Below are 17,861 nucleotides of genomic sequence, written 5' to 3' on the forward strand. Positions count from 1 at the left end.
TCCAGGTTAGTCTGAGCTAGAATGAGACCCTACCTCAAAAAAAAGAGTAGCCCCCTAATTTTAGTCTTCCTAGATGCTACTCATATGAACCAGAGTAACTTATATTACCACCTGTAAAATAGAAAAAGCAGTACCTACTGCACAGGGTTAAGAGGGTTTAGTGGGATAATGCTATTAAATATTGGCCAGGTGTGATGGCTTATGCCTTTAATCCCAGCACTCAGGAGGCAGAGGTAGGAGGATGGCCCAGACTGACCTGGAATTCACTATGTAGTCTCAGGGTGGCCTTGAACTAATGGAAGTCCTTTTACCTCTGCTTCCCCAGTGCTGGAATTAAAGGTGTGCACCAACATGCCCAGCAAGGTGTTTTTTCAGACAGACCTATGTAGTCCCGTTCTGGTTGAGAATTTGTGATGCACTTGCCTCTGCCTATTGTGTGCTGGAATTACAAGCATGCATCACCATACCTAGTGGATGTATGCAATGTTTTTCCAATTAAAAAAAATATTTATTTGAGAGAGAGAAAGAGAGAGAGAATGGGTGTGCCAGGGCCTCCATCCACCGCAAATGAACTCCAGACACATGTGCCATCTTGTGCATCTGGCTTATATAGTTTCTGGGGGATTAAACCTGGTTCCTTTGGCTTTGCAGGCAAGTGCCTTAGCCGCTGAGCTACCTCCCCAGCCCTTTTTCCAAGTATTTTTGAGCATGGTTGGTTGACTTCTCTTATACAGAACCCACAGATAGAGAGGTCTCTGTGCATCAGTGTTACTAAGGTGGCCTATGGTAAAACAAGCTTCTGACAAGGGCTTTCTGGATCAGAATAAGTAGTTTATGGAGTCAGAATGATTTTTAGACCCTCTAGCTGAAGAGAGAACAGAGACACACTATTGTATGAGCATGTGTGTGTTTGATACTATTGGATGCTGTTAGTACTTCTGCGGTGGTGGTGATGAGAGACTTTTCATTCCCTACCCATTCGTGAGTGTTGCATGTTGTGCATGCTTAAGTCTCTAGGGATTTTAAGAAGCGGGGGAACTGTCTTCATAGTTCACATGACTGATTTCCCTTGTCTTGTTGTCTCTGGGCTCTGGAAGGCCATTTTCAGTCAGTTTCATAGATCTGTATTGAGTGTCCCTACTGTGCTGGGCACTGGAAGAACCATAGAAGAAATGACATGAGTTTTATTTCATTGATCTTCCTGTATTTCTTGAGAACCATTGATTGGTTCATTATAGGACCCAGTGGAGTGAGATGCTTTTTAGAGAAAATCCCATGCAGATGCCAGGCTGATGGCTGAGCAAGCAGGGGATAGGGAGGCTTTACTGCTGGAGACCTGGAGGGGAAGCTGCTGGTGAGGCGCAGACTCTATCTGGACAGGTTGGAGAAAGTTCTGAATGTGGCAACAGCTGTGTGTGTGTATCCGTCCATCCATACATTCGTCCTCAGTCCGTGTCCCCAGCATCTCTTAAGTTCCTAAGTCAGGGCTGTCTATCCATCGCTGTCCTGTACAATGGGAATAGCTGCTTCTATCTTGTGGACTCACTGTGGGATGAGAGGCTCTTTCATTCCTTGGGAGACTAGACTAGCCAAGCTTACCCTGTTTCAGCATCTACTTTTGAATGTGCTTGGTCTGTGGCATTTGCCTCATTCTTGCTAATCTAATGCCCATGGAAACTGGGGAGTGAGGCAGGCGGCAAGCATAGTCACAGTAGTAGTGGGGAGGAGTAGGAAGGAGGTGTGCTGGACTCTATCTGCAGCCAGCCTGACCCTCTGGGCAGTCCCCTGGTTTGGGCGTGCCCCCAGCAGGAGCCAGCCCAGAGTCTGTTAACTGCTGCTCACATGGTTTCTTCCTGGGTGTTAAATTTCATTTAGCTCTTAGGTCCTTAGGTGAGCCAGTGAGACTTTCTTTTTCCTCTCTGCTTACCTGCTTCCCAGCCTCTAGGCAAAGGGGAAAAGCAGTTTTTGGAAAGAAACATATATGGATGCTTTGTCCAAACAATTGAGAAAGCCTTTCATGGGATACGAAGGTGGGGGGCCTTCCTCTGGGTGACAGATGGTCAAAGCAAGGGTGGGTGGGCTAAATAGAGGAGGGTATGAGTCCCTGGGTAGGGTACTTGCATCTTCATCCCTCCCCTACCCTTGCCCTGCCTGTTGGGAGGTCAGGGCTGCCACAGAGGCAGGGATTAACGTTCCAGGTTCCTCCCCCACCACTCTATTGACTTACCTTGAGGCTAATTTAGGCCTGTGGCCAGTCAGAGGCCTGCCATAGGCCTCCTTAAGAGATGTCAGTGTTTGTGCCTGCCCCCTTCACCTGGCCCCAATTCCTGAAAAGTCTGGAGAGTTCAATTGCCCGCTCCAATGATTTCCAAGTAGCTATTATGTTTCCAACCCCAGGTAATTGGCTTTACCAGTTATTAATGGATTATCCTAAAGAGAAAAATGTGGGGAAGAGAGGGAGGTGAGGGTAACACCTCCTGACTTTGTAGTTCCAATTTTCAATGTCCAGTGGCTGCTCCTCAGGCTGTGTGTCACCTGGGGCATGACAGGAGTGACAGGTTGTGGTACTGCCACTTTATAGTAGAATGGCTGTTTGGTAATCTTGTGGATCATGAAGCTGGAGTAGTGGGGCATGTCCCTCGAGGAATCCCTGTCTGGATGCACGAGAGCCCCAAGGTTTCTCATATAGCCTTGTTATCTGTAAGTGTGGGGGTGCCAGGCAGATATCAGCCCTGCAAGTTTTTAAATATTTTTAATGTAATTTTATTTTTGTATTTGTAAGCAGAGAAAGATAGAAGACAGAAAATGAGTGTGCTAGGGCCTTAGGCTGCTGCAAATGAGCTCCAGGTGCATGTGCCTCTTGGTACATCTGGCTTTACATGGGTACTGGGGAATTGAACCCAGGCCCTTAGGCTTTTCAGGAAAGCACCTTAAATTGCTAAGCCGTATCTCTAGACCCAGCCCTGAAGTTTTCTTTAAAAAACAAAACAAAACAAATACTTGTTTGAGAGAGAGAAAGAGGCAGATAGAGAGAGAGAATGGTCACACCAGGGCCTTCAGCCGCTGCAAATGAACTCCAGACACATGTACCACCTTGTGCATCTGTCTTACATGAGTCCTGGGTCGTGGGAATTAAACCTGGGTCCTTTGGCTTTGCAGGCAAGCGCATTAACCACTAAGCCATCTCTCTGGCCCTTTTTAAGAAAAAATATTTCATTTATTTATTTGAGAGAGAGAAATAGGCAAATAGAGAGAGAATGGGCATGCCAGGGCCTCTAGCCACTGCAAACTCCAGACTTATGTACCACCTTGTGTATCTGGTGTTATATGGATACTGGGGAATTGAACCTGCATCCTTAGGCTTTGCAGGCAAGTGCTTTAACTGCTGAGCCATCTCTCTTCCCCAACTGGTTTCTTCTTCTTCTTTTTAATATTTTACTTAAGCCCTGCAGTTTTTTTAAATTATTTTTTATGTATTTGCAAGGAGAAAGAGAAACTGAAAGATAGAGGATAGGCGCACCAGGGCCTCTCACCATTACAGACAAACTCTCGATGCATACGCCGCTTTGTGTATCTGGCTTGATGTGGGTACTGGGGAATTAAACCCTGGTTGTTAGGTTTTGCAGACAAGCGCCTTAACTGCTGAGCCATCTCTCCAGCCCTGCGGTTTGATGGTAAACCAGCTGCTTGGTCAGTGACTGTCCTGCAACAACTGGCATGCAGCTCCTCTGGGACTTCCCTGTAGTATTGCGTCTCCCACGGACAGGCTGAGAGCAGAGAGCACAGGTTCCGGGCAGGGCAGGCCAATGGGCTGCTGACCACATAACTAACCTGTCATTAGTATGTCCAGTCCCCCTTCCTCCATGCAGGACATGGCCTATCCCTGCCTCAGAGTTCCTGAGCGGCACACTGCTTTTAGTTTGCCATAGGGTTCCTAACGATCTCCCTCCTGTCCTTGTTAATGCTCTAACTGATGAAGACATTCACGTGCTAGTCCTTGTAACTGGCTAGTCTGGCTCATTATGTTGATTTTTCCCAACATTGCTTGTGCCTCCACTTAACATGAAACTGTGAAGATGTTCTATGCTGCATGTTCTAATCTAGAAAAGCAGTCAGCATGCTCCTTTTCGTCTGCCTGTTGGTAATGCTCGGCAGTGCCCTTGGAGCTTCTTCCCCACTCCCATCCTGTTCCCCAGCCAGGGGAACTCGCCTTTCCTATTTGTCCTCTTTCCAGTTTGGTGCATTTATACTTGTCATGTGTTTGTACCACATTGCCAACACCCCCCCCCCCCCGTTCTAAACCCTTTTGGAATGTCCCCAGCTGACCAAGACATCACTTGCCAGCCCAGTGGCATGTAACCAGGAGGCCTTTCCTGGGTTGTGGCACTATGCTGCCAGGGTTCATACAACTGTAGCCTGGCAGGCTCACTTCCTTGGGCTCAGAGCTGCCCATCTAGAGGTCTGTTTTAACAGTGGACAGAGACTACATGACTCAGTCCAAGCAGCAACTCAGCTATGGTTGAACCCCTGGGGCCTCTGGCCAGATAGACCTGGGCAGCCACAACCCTCACTGGATAAGTTTTCCATAGTCAATGTTTCTACCGCTTGATCACTCTCTGGCTGCTGCTTTTTCTGGCTTAACCTCATGATCCCTGGGGCAAGAGCTATACATTTCCAATTGTGTAGCCATTTCCGCTACAAGTTCTAGCAAGTCAGACCTAACTCTGCTTTTTCTTTTGTTTGGCAGCTCTTTTGTGACAGGGACAGCTTGTTGTGGGCACTTCTCACCCCTGAGGATCTGGGACCTCAACAGGTAAGAGAGTCCTAAGCCCACTACAGCATTCAGTGGGGGTGGCACTAGGGCAGCCTGTGAGGCAAAGTAAGTACTAGCTTAGCCATCTATACCTCAGTTGGGCCAGTGGTGGAGGAAGAGGCTGGAGAGGACCCTGCTCTAGAACCCACTGACAACTGTGGTGCCTTTCATGGGGAGCCATTTGAGGTTAACTTGAGGAAACTATTGAAATAATTTACAACAAGTAAATTTCAAGAAGAGTTTATTATCATAAACTATTTGGATTTATGATATCTTTTTTCAAAGAATGCTTGGCTATGCTGTTTATCCTCAGAGGTGATTTTGTAAATTAATTTCAAAGGTGGCCTCCAGAACCTATAAAATAATTATAATTATATAGAACCATTAAAATAAAACCAAGTTTTCTTCAGTTTGCATTAGCAAGCTTAATACATTCCCATCTGATTACCTACCATTGGTGGTGGAATAATATAGTATGTCACATTTTTTTTTCGAGGTGGGGTCTCACTCTAGCCCAGGCTGACCTGGAATTCACTACGTAGTCTCAGGGTGGCCTCAAACTCACAACGATCCTCCTACCACTGCCTCCCGGGTGCTGGGATTAAAGGCGCCACCACGCCTGGCTAGTATGTCACTTTTTAAGATTGGCTTTAAAAAAAAGACTCAGCATATTGCTTTGAGACCCATAGATGTACTGTATGTGTCAGTAGCTCATACCTTTAAAAAAATTTTTACTTTTATTTTTATGTATTAGGGAGAGGGAGAGAGAGAATAGGTGGCCAGAGCCTCCAGTCATTATAAATGAAATCTAGATGCCTGAGTCACCTTGTGCATCTGGCTTATGTGGGCCTTGGAGGATTGAACTGAGGTCCTTTGGCTTTTCAGGCAAGCACCTTAACTGCTAAGCCATCTATCTCTCCAGTCCTCATTCTTTTTTTTTTTGTAATTTTTTTTCTTGAGAGAGAGAGAATTGGTGTGCCAGGTCCTCTAGCCACTACAGTCGAACTCCGAACACATGTGCCATCTTGTGCACCTGGCATACACGGGACCTGGAGAGTCGAACATGGACCCTTAGGCTCCACAGGCAAGCGCCTTAATTGCTAAGCCATCTCTCCAGCCCTCATTTTGTTTGTTGAGATATGGACTTGCTCTAGGCCAGGCTGAAATTGAGTATGTAGTCTTAGGGTAGCTTTGAACTCAGTGATCTTCCTACCTTTTGCCTCCTGAGTGCTGGGATTAGAGGTGTGCACCACCACAGCTCATTTCATTTTAAGAAAATATTTGAGAGAGAGCAACTTTGTGTATTTGACTTTACATGGGTCCTGGGAAACTGAACCCTAGCCAAGAAGCTTTGCAAGCAAGCACCTGTAACCACTGAGCCATTTCCCCACACCCTCATTCCTTTTTATTGCTTAGTAATGTTCCATGGTAGTTTCTTTCCCTATCAGAGAACATTCACCCACTAAAAGACATGCAGGTTGTCAGTTTTTTAACTACTGCATATAAAAGCTGCTAGAAACATTTGTCCATAGGTTTTTGTGTTTTCATTTTTATTTTATTTATTTGAGAGAGAGAGAGAGAGAGAGAGGATGGATATGCCAGGGCCTTCAGCCACTGAAAACAAACACCAGACGTGCGCTTCACCTTGTGCATCTGGCTTATGTGGGTCCTAGGGAATCTGACCTGGGTCCTTTGGCTTTGCAGGCAAGCACCTTCACTGATAAGCCATCTCTCCAACCTCATCCATAGGTTTTTTTTTTGGGGGGGAGGGGTTCAAGGTAGGGTCTCACTGTAGCCCAGGCTGACCTGGAATTCACTATGTAGTCTCAGGGTATCCTTGAACTCACAGTGATCCTCTTACCTCTGCCTCCTGAGTGCTGGGAATTAAAGGGATGCGCCACCATACCAGGCTCTTAGGTTTTTTAATATTTATGTTTTTGGTTTTTTGAGGTAGGGTCTTGTTCTCTAGCCTAGGCTAACTTGGAATTTGCTATGTAGTCTCAGAGTGGCCTCAGACTCACAGCAATCCACTTACCTCTGCCTCCCAAGTGCTGGGATTAGAGGTGTGTGCCACCACACTCGGCTTAACATAAAACATAGGTTGTTATGTGGGTTTATAGTTTCATTTCTGTTGGATAAATGCCAAGGAGGATGCTTATAAGGTTGACAAATGTTGTAGTTTCTTTTACCTGCCAAACTAATTGCCACTTTACACGTCTACCAGCAAAGTCCGTAACAGGTAGTTTCTTTACCCCTGACCAGCCTTTTGGTAGTCACTGCTTTTTATTTAGCTGTTCTAAGAGAGATGATATCTCACCATGGTTTTAACCTGAATCGCCCTAGTAAAGTGATTTTGGACATATCTTCATGTGCATATTTGCCATCTGTATATCCTGTTTAGCAAAACATTTCTTCATGTCTGTAGTCTATAGGATTACTTGCTTTTTTTTTCTACTATTGAGTTCTAAGCTTTCTTTTTTTAATTTTTTATTTTTATTTATTTGAGAGCAACAGACAGACAGACAGAGAAAGAGGCAGAGAGAGAGAGTGAGAGGGAGAGAGAATGGGTGTGCCAGGGCCTCCAGCCACTACAAATGAACTCCAGATGCATGCGCCACCTTGTACATCTGGCTTACATGGGTCCTGGGGAATTGAGCCTCAAACTGGGGTCCTTAGGCTTCACAGGCAAGTGCTTAACTACTAAGCCATCTCTCCAGCCCCTGTAAGCTTTCTTTATATATTTTAAATGCCTTTAAATTAAAAAAAAATTATTCCAAGCCGGTTGTGGTGATTGCATGCCTTTAATCCCAGCACTCAGGAGGCAGAGGTAGGAGGATCACCATGAATTTGAGGCCACCCTGAGACTGCAAAGTTAATTCCAGGTCAGCCTGGGCCAGAGTGAGACCCTACCTTAAAAAAAAAAAATTATTCCTTGTGTTTGTGTGTTCATGTGTGTGAATGTGGGGCCACATGTATGTACTATTGTGCCCATATAAAGGTCAGCTTGCACTTTCCACCTCATTTAAGGCAGGGTTTCTCTCATTGTTGTTCATTGCTCCATTCATGAGCTCCTTGGAAATTTTCCTGTCTCTGCCTCCTTTAGGCACACTGGTATTATAGAAGCCCACCAGAGCTTCCCGCTTTTAGGTGGGTCTGGGGATCTGAATTCAGGGACTCAAGAGTTGTGTGATAAGCACTTTATGTACTGAACCATCTCCCCAGCCCCTGGTATTTTGTCAAATATGTGATTTGCAAATATCTGCTCCCAATTTGGAGATTTTGTTTTTGTACTTTTCACTTAACAGAGTCTTCTGCAGAACAAGTTTAAATTTTTTGTTATTTTTTTTTTCCAAGATAAGGTCTCACCCTAGCTCAGTCTGACCAGGAACTCACTTTGTAGTTCCAGGCTACCCTCAAACTTAGTGAGCCTCTTATCTCTGCCTTTTAAGTGCTGGGATTAAAGGTGTGTGCCACCATGCACAGCCAGTGTAAATTTTTTTTTTTTTAATATTTATTTATCTGATGCGGGGGCGGGGGGCGGGGAGGCAGATAGAAAAATGAAGAATGGGTGTGCCAGAGCCTCCAGCTACTGCAAACAAATTCCAGATGCATGTGCCGCCTCATACATCTGGCTTATGTGGGTACTGAGGAATTGACCCTGGGTCCTTAGGCTTCAGGCAAAGTGCCTTAACTGCTAAGTCATCTCTCTAGTCATTTTAAAATTTTGATCCAGTGTAAATTCTTCCTATAGATCTTGGTTTTTCTGTTTTTTGTTTGTTTGTTTGTTTTTTTTTTTCCTCTCCTTTGTTTTTCAAGGTAGGCTCTTACTCTAGCCCAGGCTGACATGGAATTCATTGTCATTTTGGTGTAGCCTTGAACTCTCAGTGATCCTCCTACCTGTGCCTCCCAAGGCAGTGCGCTACCACACCAAGATTAAATATTTTTAAATTTATTTTTGTATTTGAGCGGGGGGAGGCCAGGGGGAGGAAGAGGCAGATAGAAGGAAACAGAATGGGCATTCCAGGGCATCCAGCCACTGCAAACAAATTCCACATGCATGCGCCACCTTGCACATCTGGCTTTTGTGGGTCCTGGGGAGTCAAACCTGGGTCCTTAGGCTTTGTAGGCAAGCACCTTAACCACTAAGCCATCTCTCCAGCCCTAGCCATGAATCTTTAAATGCCATAATTTACAGATGCAGGAAAGCATATTTCTTGCTGCCTCCTCCCTCAGTTCATCTAGCTGTGCTCTCTTTTTTAAAAGGATTTCTTTGTAACACTAGATGCTTTAACTGAGCATATTTTTTCTACAGCATTTAAAAGCATGCCCAGGAGATTCACTACCTCCCCACACACATCTGGATAGGTCTGAAGGTTGGAATGCCTCCCTTTACAAAGGTAGATTTGCTTTTTGGAGCTGTGGGTCTAGGCAAGAAGGCAAGTGGAGCCTTTCTCCTGTGGGACAAACCTCTAGATGTCTGAAACTATAGGTCATCTTTCATCTAGGTACAAAGCTCTGGGTTCTTCAGTTGTTCCTTATACAGAGCAGCCATAGCCTTTGGCTATAAGTAGTGAAGACCTAATTCATGATGGCTCAAAGAAAAATGGGATTATGATGATCTTAGACAGCAAGGAGCCTGGAAGTTTGGTGGCTGGGTGATTCCATGATTGATGGGTTTAGTGGCTCCAGATCATGAGTGCCTATATTCACTCAAGTTGATTATCATGGGTTTTGTCCCTGCATTCAAACTTACTTAGGGCAGTGCCACCAACTCCTAAGGCTCCCCCTCAGAGGGAAGAAGGAAGGAAGAGAACCTTTCTCTGCCCGGGACCCCATTTTAAGATGAAGAATCCTTTCCCAGGTACCTGAGTGGGCTTAATAGCCAAAATTATGTTGAAGGCTACCCTAAACCAAACCCAAGCAAGAAGCAAGGGAGGACCCATTTATTCATCCCTGGCCGGGGGGGGGGGGGTGAGAGCTGGTTTCCCACAGACACTGCTGGTAGTAGAGGAGGGCCGCTGCTACAACAGAACGAGGAAGGGTCTCGTCAAGAAGAAACAACGGAGGCAGTGGCTGGATGGGTACCAGACAGTGTTGTCTCGCACTAGCTTCAGGACCATTTTCACCTGAAAGCTGCCCTATTCATCTGGTTTTATTCCCTTGAGTATAGAATAGTGCAAGTGTGGTGTGCTATGAGTGTGCCCTGTCATCCCCTTCATTTTAGATCAACTATTGTTAATGTAGTCAGCAGTCTCATCATACCACTGCCTGCTTGGCTGGAACTTCCAGCGCTCCCCAGCATGTTGGCATCCTCCAGGCTATGAAATTTATTCTCATTAACTCCTGCCACTGGCCCTTCTCCCATGTGAATGAGGCTGAGACAGGAGGAGCCCTCCCTGGTGAGAAAGAAACAGGGTCATGTGCAGAAGCTGTGAGGCTGTGTGGTCCAACAAGCTGGCTCCCAGAACTACTCTGCTGCTTATTAGCCCTGTGATCAGTGGCCTTTCTAGGATTTAGTTTCCAGGAGTAATTGAAAAATGGGAGTTCATTAGCCCTACTTACCAGAGTAGTATGACTAAATTACTGTGAAAAATGCTCTATACATTGCCTAGCCTCTTGTGAGCCTTCAGCCAATGAAGGCTGCATCCTCTTGCCCTTTGCCCATCACAAGTATTTTCACACTAGGACCAAAAAGCTGTGGAGGCCTAGCCTCTAAGTCCCCAGATTATCTGTAGCCTCTGGCCAGTGCTGGGGAAAGGAAACTGCTGACCTCTGTACCAGTGAAGTTGAGAGCTCCAGGTGGGCTTCTTTTGACAGTTTCTGTTGGGTCTCATGCTTAGCACCATCTCCTGCCAGGGCTTAGGGGAGATGGTGTTCTGGGTTCATTGCCAGAGTCCAGCATGTTTTCAAAGATAGGAGGATCTCTGAGCTGCCTGTGGTTGCCCTGAACTTACTGTCAGGATGGAGTCCTAAGACAACAGTTCTTAGAATGTCATTCTCTCATGAAATCCCTAGATATAACCCTTACCAGCCCCAAACACTGGACTTCACTGAAGAATGGGCCCAGTTCAACTGTGGCCTTGATTTTTTTTTTTTGCTGCCACATGAGATACAGTCACTGTATCTTCTGGCTAGCCCTCGGGCTCTGCATGTGGCAGGGCCACCCTGGGCATCATCTTAGACTCCTTGGTTCCAGGCCTGTAGACTGAGAAGAGACAGGGAGTAAGGACTGCCTTGGTGGGAGGAAATGGTCAGGACCACTTGGAGCTATCTTTCCCAGAGAAGCCCAAGCAGATAATAAAGCCATGTAGAAAACAGGATTAAGGTAATGAACAGGCAGGACAAAGTTTGATCTTTCAATAACACCAAAGCCTGACTGACAGGCAATCTACAAGGTGGAGTAGCATCTCAGGCAGGATTCAGGCTCGGCGGTGTGCAGTGCTGGCTGGATTCTTTGCTTTTAACCTGTCACCACTGAAACCTGAGCAGTGTCTGAATTTTCTTTTATGTGTGCTGTGACTGGGGGGGGGGGGACTGCAGGGGGGGTTGTGTATCCGGGCTGCCTTCGGGTGATGGTGGGGGCTGGGGTGCCTTGGAGGTTCAGGCATTCCACTGGGCACCAGCTCTGTCCTCTCTGGAAACATCACATCTGTCTCTCAGTTACCCATCTCAGGCAATCTCTGCTTCTTTCAAAACATCTAGAGACCCCTTTCAGGGAACACTTGGGCCCCTCATTTCATCAAATTCTCTAGGGACTACTCTCCCCAGGGCCTAAGCACCAGGAGAAAAGGTGGTGTTGGTTGCTCCCCCTCCCTTACTGCCTCTTTCTGTACTGGAACTGGGCACTGTGGGCTGGCCCCAAGGATAGAGGTTTTCCAATGGGGAAGATGGAGTCCTTCACCTTGAGGTGCCACCGGATCCTGCTTCTGACAGATGATGATCTTTGGGCCTAGTTTTCAACTCTCAAGTGCCGAGTTCTCCTGCACTTAAAAAAAGCTTTTTATTAACTTCCATAAATATAGACAATATATCATGATCATAATCCTTTCCTACCACTCTCCCTTTCTCTTTCCCAAATCTCCTCTTGACTGAATCCCTTTTTCTTTCCAACCAGCCTATTTTGATGTCATTTTTTTAAAAGGATATTTATTTGGGAGAGAGACAGACTATAGGCACACTAGAGCCTTTTGCCACTGCAAATGAATTCCACATGCATATGCCACTTTGTGCATCTGATTTTTTCCTAGATACTGGGAAACTGATCTTGGGTCAAGAAGCATTGCAAGCAAGTGCCTTTAAGTGCTGAGCCACCTCCCCAGCCCTGCACTTCTATCTTAATAGACCCTGGTGGAAGCTGACCACTGAAATGATCCTTCTAGGTCCCAAGGAACTATGCCAAAGCCATCCTATTCCTGAATTCGGTAGCCTGGCGGAATTAAGGCCCACTTTGTGTCCTCTGTTTTATCAGGACTCTTCGCTAGTCCACAGGGGAGGTGCCATGTTTTGTGTGGCACACTCCTCCCAGCGGGACAGTTCAGTAGGTCCAAGCAGTCTCCTATCATGTACACCCCTCCCACATATCCCATGTGTCTACTCTTGTCTAGCGTTTGCAATGTTCTGTTAAGGGGCATTTGAGCTGGGTCCAGTGTTAGTGCTTCAAGAGCAAGGAGCTACTGCTGTAGCTGTGAGCAGGTGAGCTTCAGCATAGAGAAGCCTGTGATCCCAGACCTGAAGGCGTCCCAGTGAATCCAGCCACTAGCCCTAAACCATCCTGAGAACTGTCAGGCAGGGGGCCTTTCGAGACCTGGCTGCTCCTATGATAGAGTTCTTGGCTGGTCACTGCCACCCTGCAGTTGTGTGAGTATATGCATGGCTTTGCACACATCCCCTTCCTGCCTCCTAAGGAGGCCAGGATCATCCCAGCTTCCTCTTATGCCTTCCTTCCCATCTCAAAGCTACTAATTCTTCATCAACAAAGGCAGAGATAGAATGGGCTTCCCACCCATTCTGACAGGAGCTGAGTGAGGCCTTTCTCAGGACAACCCCATGCCTGGAACTGATCTCTGCATAAAGAAACTCATGAATCACGAAGCCCTGATCTGACCCTGTGGCTGGAGTTGGTGGCCTTTTCCATTAAGAAGTGTAAGGGCCACCTGGTCAGCCCCAGCTCCCCCCCGTGTGTTGGGAATGCAGCTTCATCTCCCTGCCCTAGAGGTGGACATGGCCTGAGCATATAGGCTAGTTCTCTGAGGGCACCATGCCTCACCCATCCCACCCAGGTGTGGCTGTCTCCCCCCGTACAGGGGCCTGGCCTTCAGTCAAGGTGATTATAAGAACTGCTCCTCTTTAAAGTACCTGTATTACTGGCAGCTTTTTCATTCGTTTTTCTTCTTTGCCTCCTCAAGGACAACCCTGTAATTTCTTTTTCGCTCTCCCCCTTCCCTTTTGCTTTCTTGTCCCCTCTGTCCCCCTGAACCCTTTGAAATTGGCTCTCTGCCCACTGACACCAAACTGATACTTTGCGTTTGGCTTCTCCTTATCCCTTTATGGCAACAGATGTTGAAATTTTGTATCCTTTTATCTGCCTGCTGCCCCTTCCTGTAATTACAGTCCCCTTGTTAGGAGTACAAAGTGGGCTGCCCAGCCTTTGAGCCATTGTGTCTGGACACGTGTGTGCTAGTGCATGCACGGTGGGGGATGAGAGCTTGTTCGCGCACGCGCGCGCGCATACACACACACACACACACACACACACACACACACACACACACGTGAAGTTATGTGCCTTCCTCTCACCTGATGGAGTGGGAGGCTGGAATGAAGTTTCCAGGGTCTTCTCATCAACATTCTTAGATTTGGGATCTGTTCTTTTGATTCTCTCACCTCTAGGTGGGCTACCTCTGGACACCTGGCAGGTGCTGAGGCCTGGAAAGCATAGCCAAGGGCTTGAAGGGTAGTCTTGGTGACAAAGGCAAGACTGACTATGCAACTGGACAGATCAAGGGGACTGTAACTGGGTGACTGTGGTTTCTGTGAAGATGGGGGCATGTTCTCTAGAGCATATGAACCTGACTGTGGGCCAGACTACTGCTTACCACCAGATACAATTTTCAGGCCTTGGCTTACACTTCTGAACAGTGGGGTTAAGATACCTCAGGTGCCCACTGTAAGGATCACTTGAGCCAGTACAAGAGGCACTTAGCGCAGTGCCTGCCACACACATGGACACAGTCATCAGCTGCTGCAGTGGTGGCTACTCTGCTACCAGGTGACTGTACAATTGTCCAACCTAGCCCCACCATACACATAAGGGAACGGTTCCTCTGGACTTCCCCCATTCCTGTCAGGCCAGTACCAGGATGTTTCTGAGCTCAGCTCAGCTCAGCTCATGGATCCAGGCTCTGCCCTCTCTTGGTGTGTGACTTTAAGATACTTCCTCCCTAGTCCTTGGTTCTCTAATATGCAATCAGGAGGCTGAACTGGGACAACTACTCTTCCCAAAAGCTTCCTGGCATTCTATGACAGGTGAAGATGTGCTCCCAAAGGCCCTGTGGTCTGGAAGTCAGACCCTATTTCATGCTACCGAGCCTCTAGCCAAACCAGACTATCAGCTTCTTTCCAAACAGCCTGATTGCCCAGCCCTGCACTTTTGCCACTGCTACTCCTTCTGCCCTGGGAAATCCCCCAGACAATGCCTGTCAGTCAGTCAACAAAGACTGTTTTTCTCCTCGGCTAAAAATGTTATCGGTTCCCTGATAGAATTTTCTTCTCTCTCTCTCTGTGGTACCTACCAAGTCATACTTTGTTAGTTGCATGCACCATTCAGACTTATCTCCCTCACAGAACTGAGAACTCCTTGAAGGGACAGTGTCTCCTTTATAGGCACAGCTAACTTCTCCCTGTAGTTTCTGATTAGCTCAATGCTTTGTATACAGAAAACGCTCAATTAATGGCTAAGGAAGGCAGGGAAGGGGGTAGAAGGAAAGCCTTCTCATTCTTTAGTGATCATGATGCCTGGGTTACAGTTTCAAGCCATTTGCCCTTTGGGGAACAGAAGTGGTAGATAATAAAACTGCCTGCCACCCTTCTATCCTCTGTTCCTAAAAGCCACTATTATATTTCAGAGTAGTACATGCCAGAGGAAGTGCCCTGGCACCCAAAAGAATGAGCACAACAGGGACTCCAGGAAGCATCAGGCACCTGGAATGTTGAAAATGGTATGAGTGTTACTAGCATCCTTAGCTGTGGGGCTGGGAGATGGGAGCCAGCAGTGCCTCAGGAACACAGCAGTCCTTCAGGCCTGTGGCAGCCCTGGGTCCAGGGAAGGGGTGTAGGCTAGAATAAGAGTGCAGCAGAGCACAAGTGTCCTGACTTTGCAGGGCTAGTGCCCATCTACAGGTACTGTCCCCACAGTGGTGGTGGTGGTGGGGGTCATTGCTTTTTTCAGTTTCCTTCTTCCTGGGCAGCAGGGCGAATTGGGCCAGGGACATGGCTAGAGACTCCTTAACGTGACCTCACCGTGCTTGCTTCTTCTTGCCCAAGTAGTCAGGCTTCCAGAGGAAGCTGCACATGCCTAAGTCAAGGGAACATGTCTCTTTCAGCTCCCCTCACCCCCACAAGCCTGTCTCATTCATCAGGTTCGCAGTAGTAGGCAGCCACATCTGTCTTTATCTTTTCCTGGGTCGGGAGAGAATTGCTAGAGGCTCAGGAGGCTGGGGTGTGGAGGACCCCAGCACTGAGCAGCTCCTCGAGGTCCGGGCTTTGTCTGCAGTAGTTGGAAGGGACTTTTTGTCTGGCCCTTTATAGTGACAGGCCCCCGTCCTTGCTCCTGTCTTGGCTCTGAGCTCCTAGCTGCAGCCCTTTTCCCACACAAGTTGTGGGACAGCCAAGGTTCTGCACACTCCCCTTCACCCCCCCGCCACAGTGAGAGGCCGAGAAGCATTCTTAACATTCCTTCCAGAGAAAAGGGGTGAAATGTCTGAATTTGGGGGTCACCACGTTATACAAATTGCAATCTAATCGTTTTTACAAGAACACACTTGCAGTGAGAAAAACAGCACAGGAGGAGGGGATGAGGAGACAGACAGCTTGTTTTGTCCTCCTTCCCCCAAAGTTGGAAGTTTTTGTCGGACTAGTCCTCCCTCTACCAGAGCAGTGGAGCTCGTTTTCTAGTTCAATTGGACCTGGGGTGGGGGCTGAGCAGGACCCACGATGCCATTTCTGTTTGTTTTCCCAAATCAAAGCCCCAGCAGGGTTCCTGTGGCACTGCTGGGCCACTATTAGAAGAGACAGGCCATTTCCCAGAGCCTGGTGTGTCAGTTTATACTCTGAACTTAACCTTGCAGTGCTGTACAAGAGAGCCTGGAGGGTCTTGGGCCCAAAGGCAAAAGAAATTGTATCTTAAACCCTGTTTGGAGTGTATATGGCCAGTTGGGACCCAGAGAAACTTCTCAGCCCTGGTTGGGCTAGCTCCAAGGACTTGTCCTGGCCCCAAAGGGCTGGTCCTCACTGAGTCCTTCTTTGGGTCTCCCCCATAGGACTTGGGCTGTTCTGTATTTTAGACACTGTGAAGGACCCAGATTGGGGGTTCAGTCTGAGTGTTCCCCTTTGCACTGCTGACTCTACCAGTCCTGCAGGTGCCCAGCTGTCCTTCCCAGAATCCCAAGACAGAATGGGCAGGTGAGGCCACGTTGGGCTCCACTCCCACCAGCCTTTCATCTTCCATTTCAAACAAACATGAAATTACTTCTATAGATTAAAGGGGAAAACTCCTCAATCATTCCTTACAGTCTCACTAATGGAGTGGGCAGGGGCTCCAAATCAGGAAGGAGAATTGTGTATATCAGCCCCCACCTGGTGTGTCTACAAGTACACAAATGTGCATGTACCTGTGAGATGGAGAGGAACACCCCCATGTGTGACTGTCATGAATTCATGAATTTCATGAAGGTAGAACTTTTCTGGGAGCAATGTTAGTGGCCTGTATGAGTCCCTAACAGACAAGCTAGACCAGCACTGGGCCACTGAGGTGCTAACTTGAGGCCTAACTGTAGTACACAGAAGTGCTCCTTAGAGGCCCAGGACTCACAGGCAAAGGCCAAGTGGGCAGAAGGGACTCAGCTGTCTCCTCCAATGCCTTTAGAAAAGATGGTGGCTTCTTTGGGGAGAAGGAGGTTAAGGGTCTGAGTAAGGGAGAAAGCCTGGAGCTAAAGTTTGCTTTCTGACATTTGCTTTGGCAGTCAGTGCAGTTTGCCCCCAGCCCTTTGCTGAACATGTTTTGGGCCAAAGCTGGGCTCCTGGGGCTATGAGGTCCTCTCTGCCCCACATACAAGTCTCTTACCTGAGTATCCTGTGAAGTGTCCAAGGCCTTGTTTCTCCTGTCACACCACTAGGGAGGGGGTGAAGAATACTGAGACACTGGGTCCAGAAGGTGCCTCTTCTCACTCATTCTCCCGTCATTCTGCAGAAGCTCAATCCACCCACCCATCCCCTGGCCGCAGGGATTAGCGGGTGCACTTGATGTTGAGGGGCAGTTGCTAGGGCAAGGAGGCCCCCCTACATGGTTGCTAGGAGTTTGGCATGGGGTGAGGGGTCTACCCACTGCCGCGGTCACGGAGGGAATTACACAGTCACAAAGAAATTGTTCTTCTCGGTAATCTGTTCTCGGCCACCGGGTGGGGTGCGGGTGGGGGAGCAGGCTGCAGCCCAGCAGGCTGGGGGCTGTGATCACAGAGGCGTGCTAGCCCTGGGCTGGGGGCCAGAGGCCGAGAACACCAGGGACCAATGCGCTAAGCTGCTTTCTCAGCGATTTCTCTCCCTAGACACAAAGGTGTTTACTTGTTTTAACATCTCTTGGGACTCCCATTCTCCCTTTGTGTGGTCTTTATCCCCAATGAGGTTTGAGCCCCAGATTACAGGCAGGAATTAAGGCACTGGACTCGGGCAGCTCAGAACTGCATGACCTGCAGGATCAAGGAGTATAAAGTAACAAATGTGTGCATGTGAGGGGCCCACCCCTTCAGCAAGGCTCATTCATTGCCCCTAGAAG

At 47.8% G+C, this 17,861-nt stretch overlaps 1 protein-coding gene across 1 annotated transcript in view; it reads left to right on the plus strand.

The window, feature by feature from the left end:
• Positions 1–17,861, plus strand: part of Fbxw4 (F-box and WD repeat domain containing 4) — a 111,001-nt gene that overhangs the window by 91,221 nt on the left and 1,919 nt on the right. Inside the window, exon 6 of the mRNA XM_004659425.2 lies at positions 4,748–4,813. Coding sequence (XP_004659482.2) covers positions 4,748–4,813 — 66 coding nt within the window. The remainder of the gene's footprint in view (positions 1–4,747; positions 4,814–17,861) is intronic.

This window comes from Jaculus jaculus, chromosome 1, assembly GCF_020740685.1.
Source record: "Jaculus jaculus isolate mJacJac1 chromosome 1, mJacJac1.mat.Y.cur, whole genome shotgun sequence".
Classification (NCBI taxonomy): Eukaryota; Metazoa; Chordata; class Mammalia; order Rodentia; family Dipodidae; genus Jaculus; species Jaculus jaculus.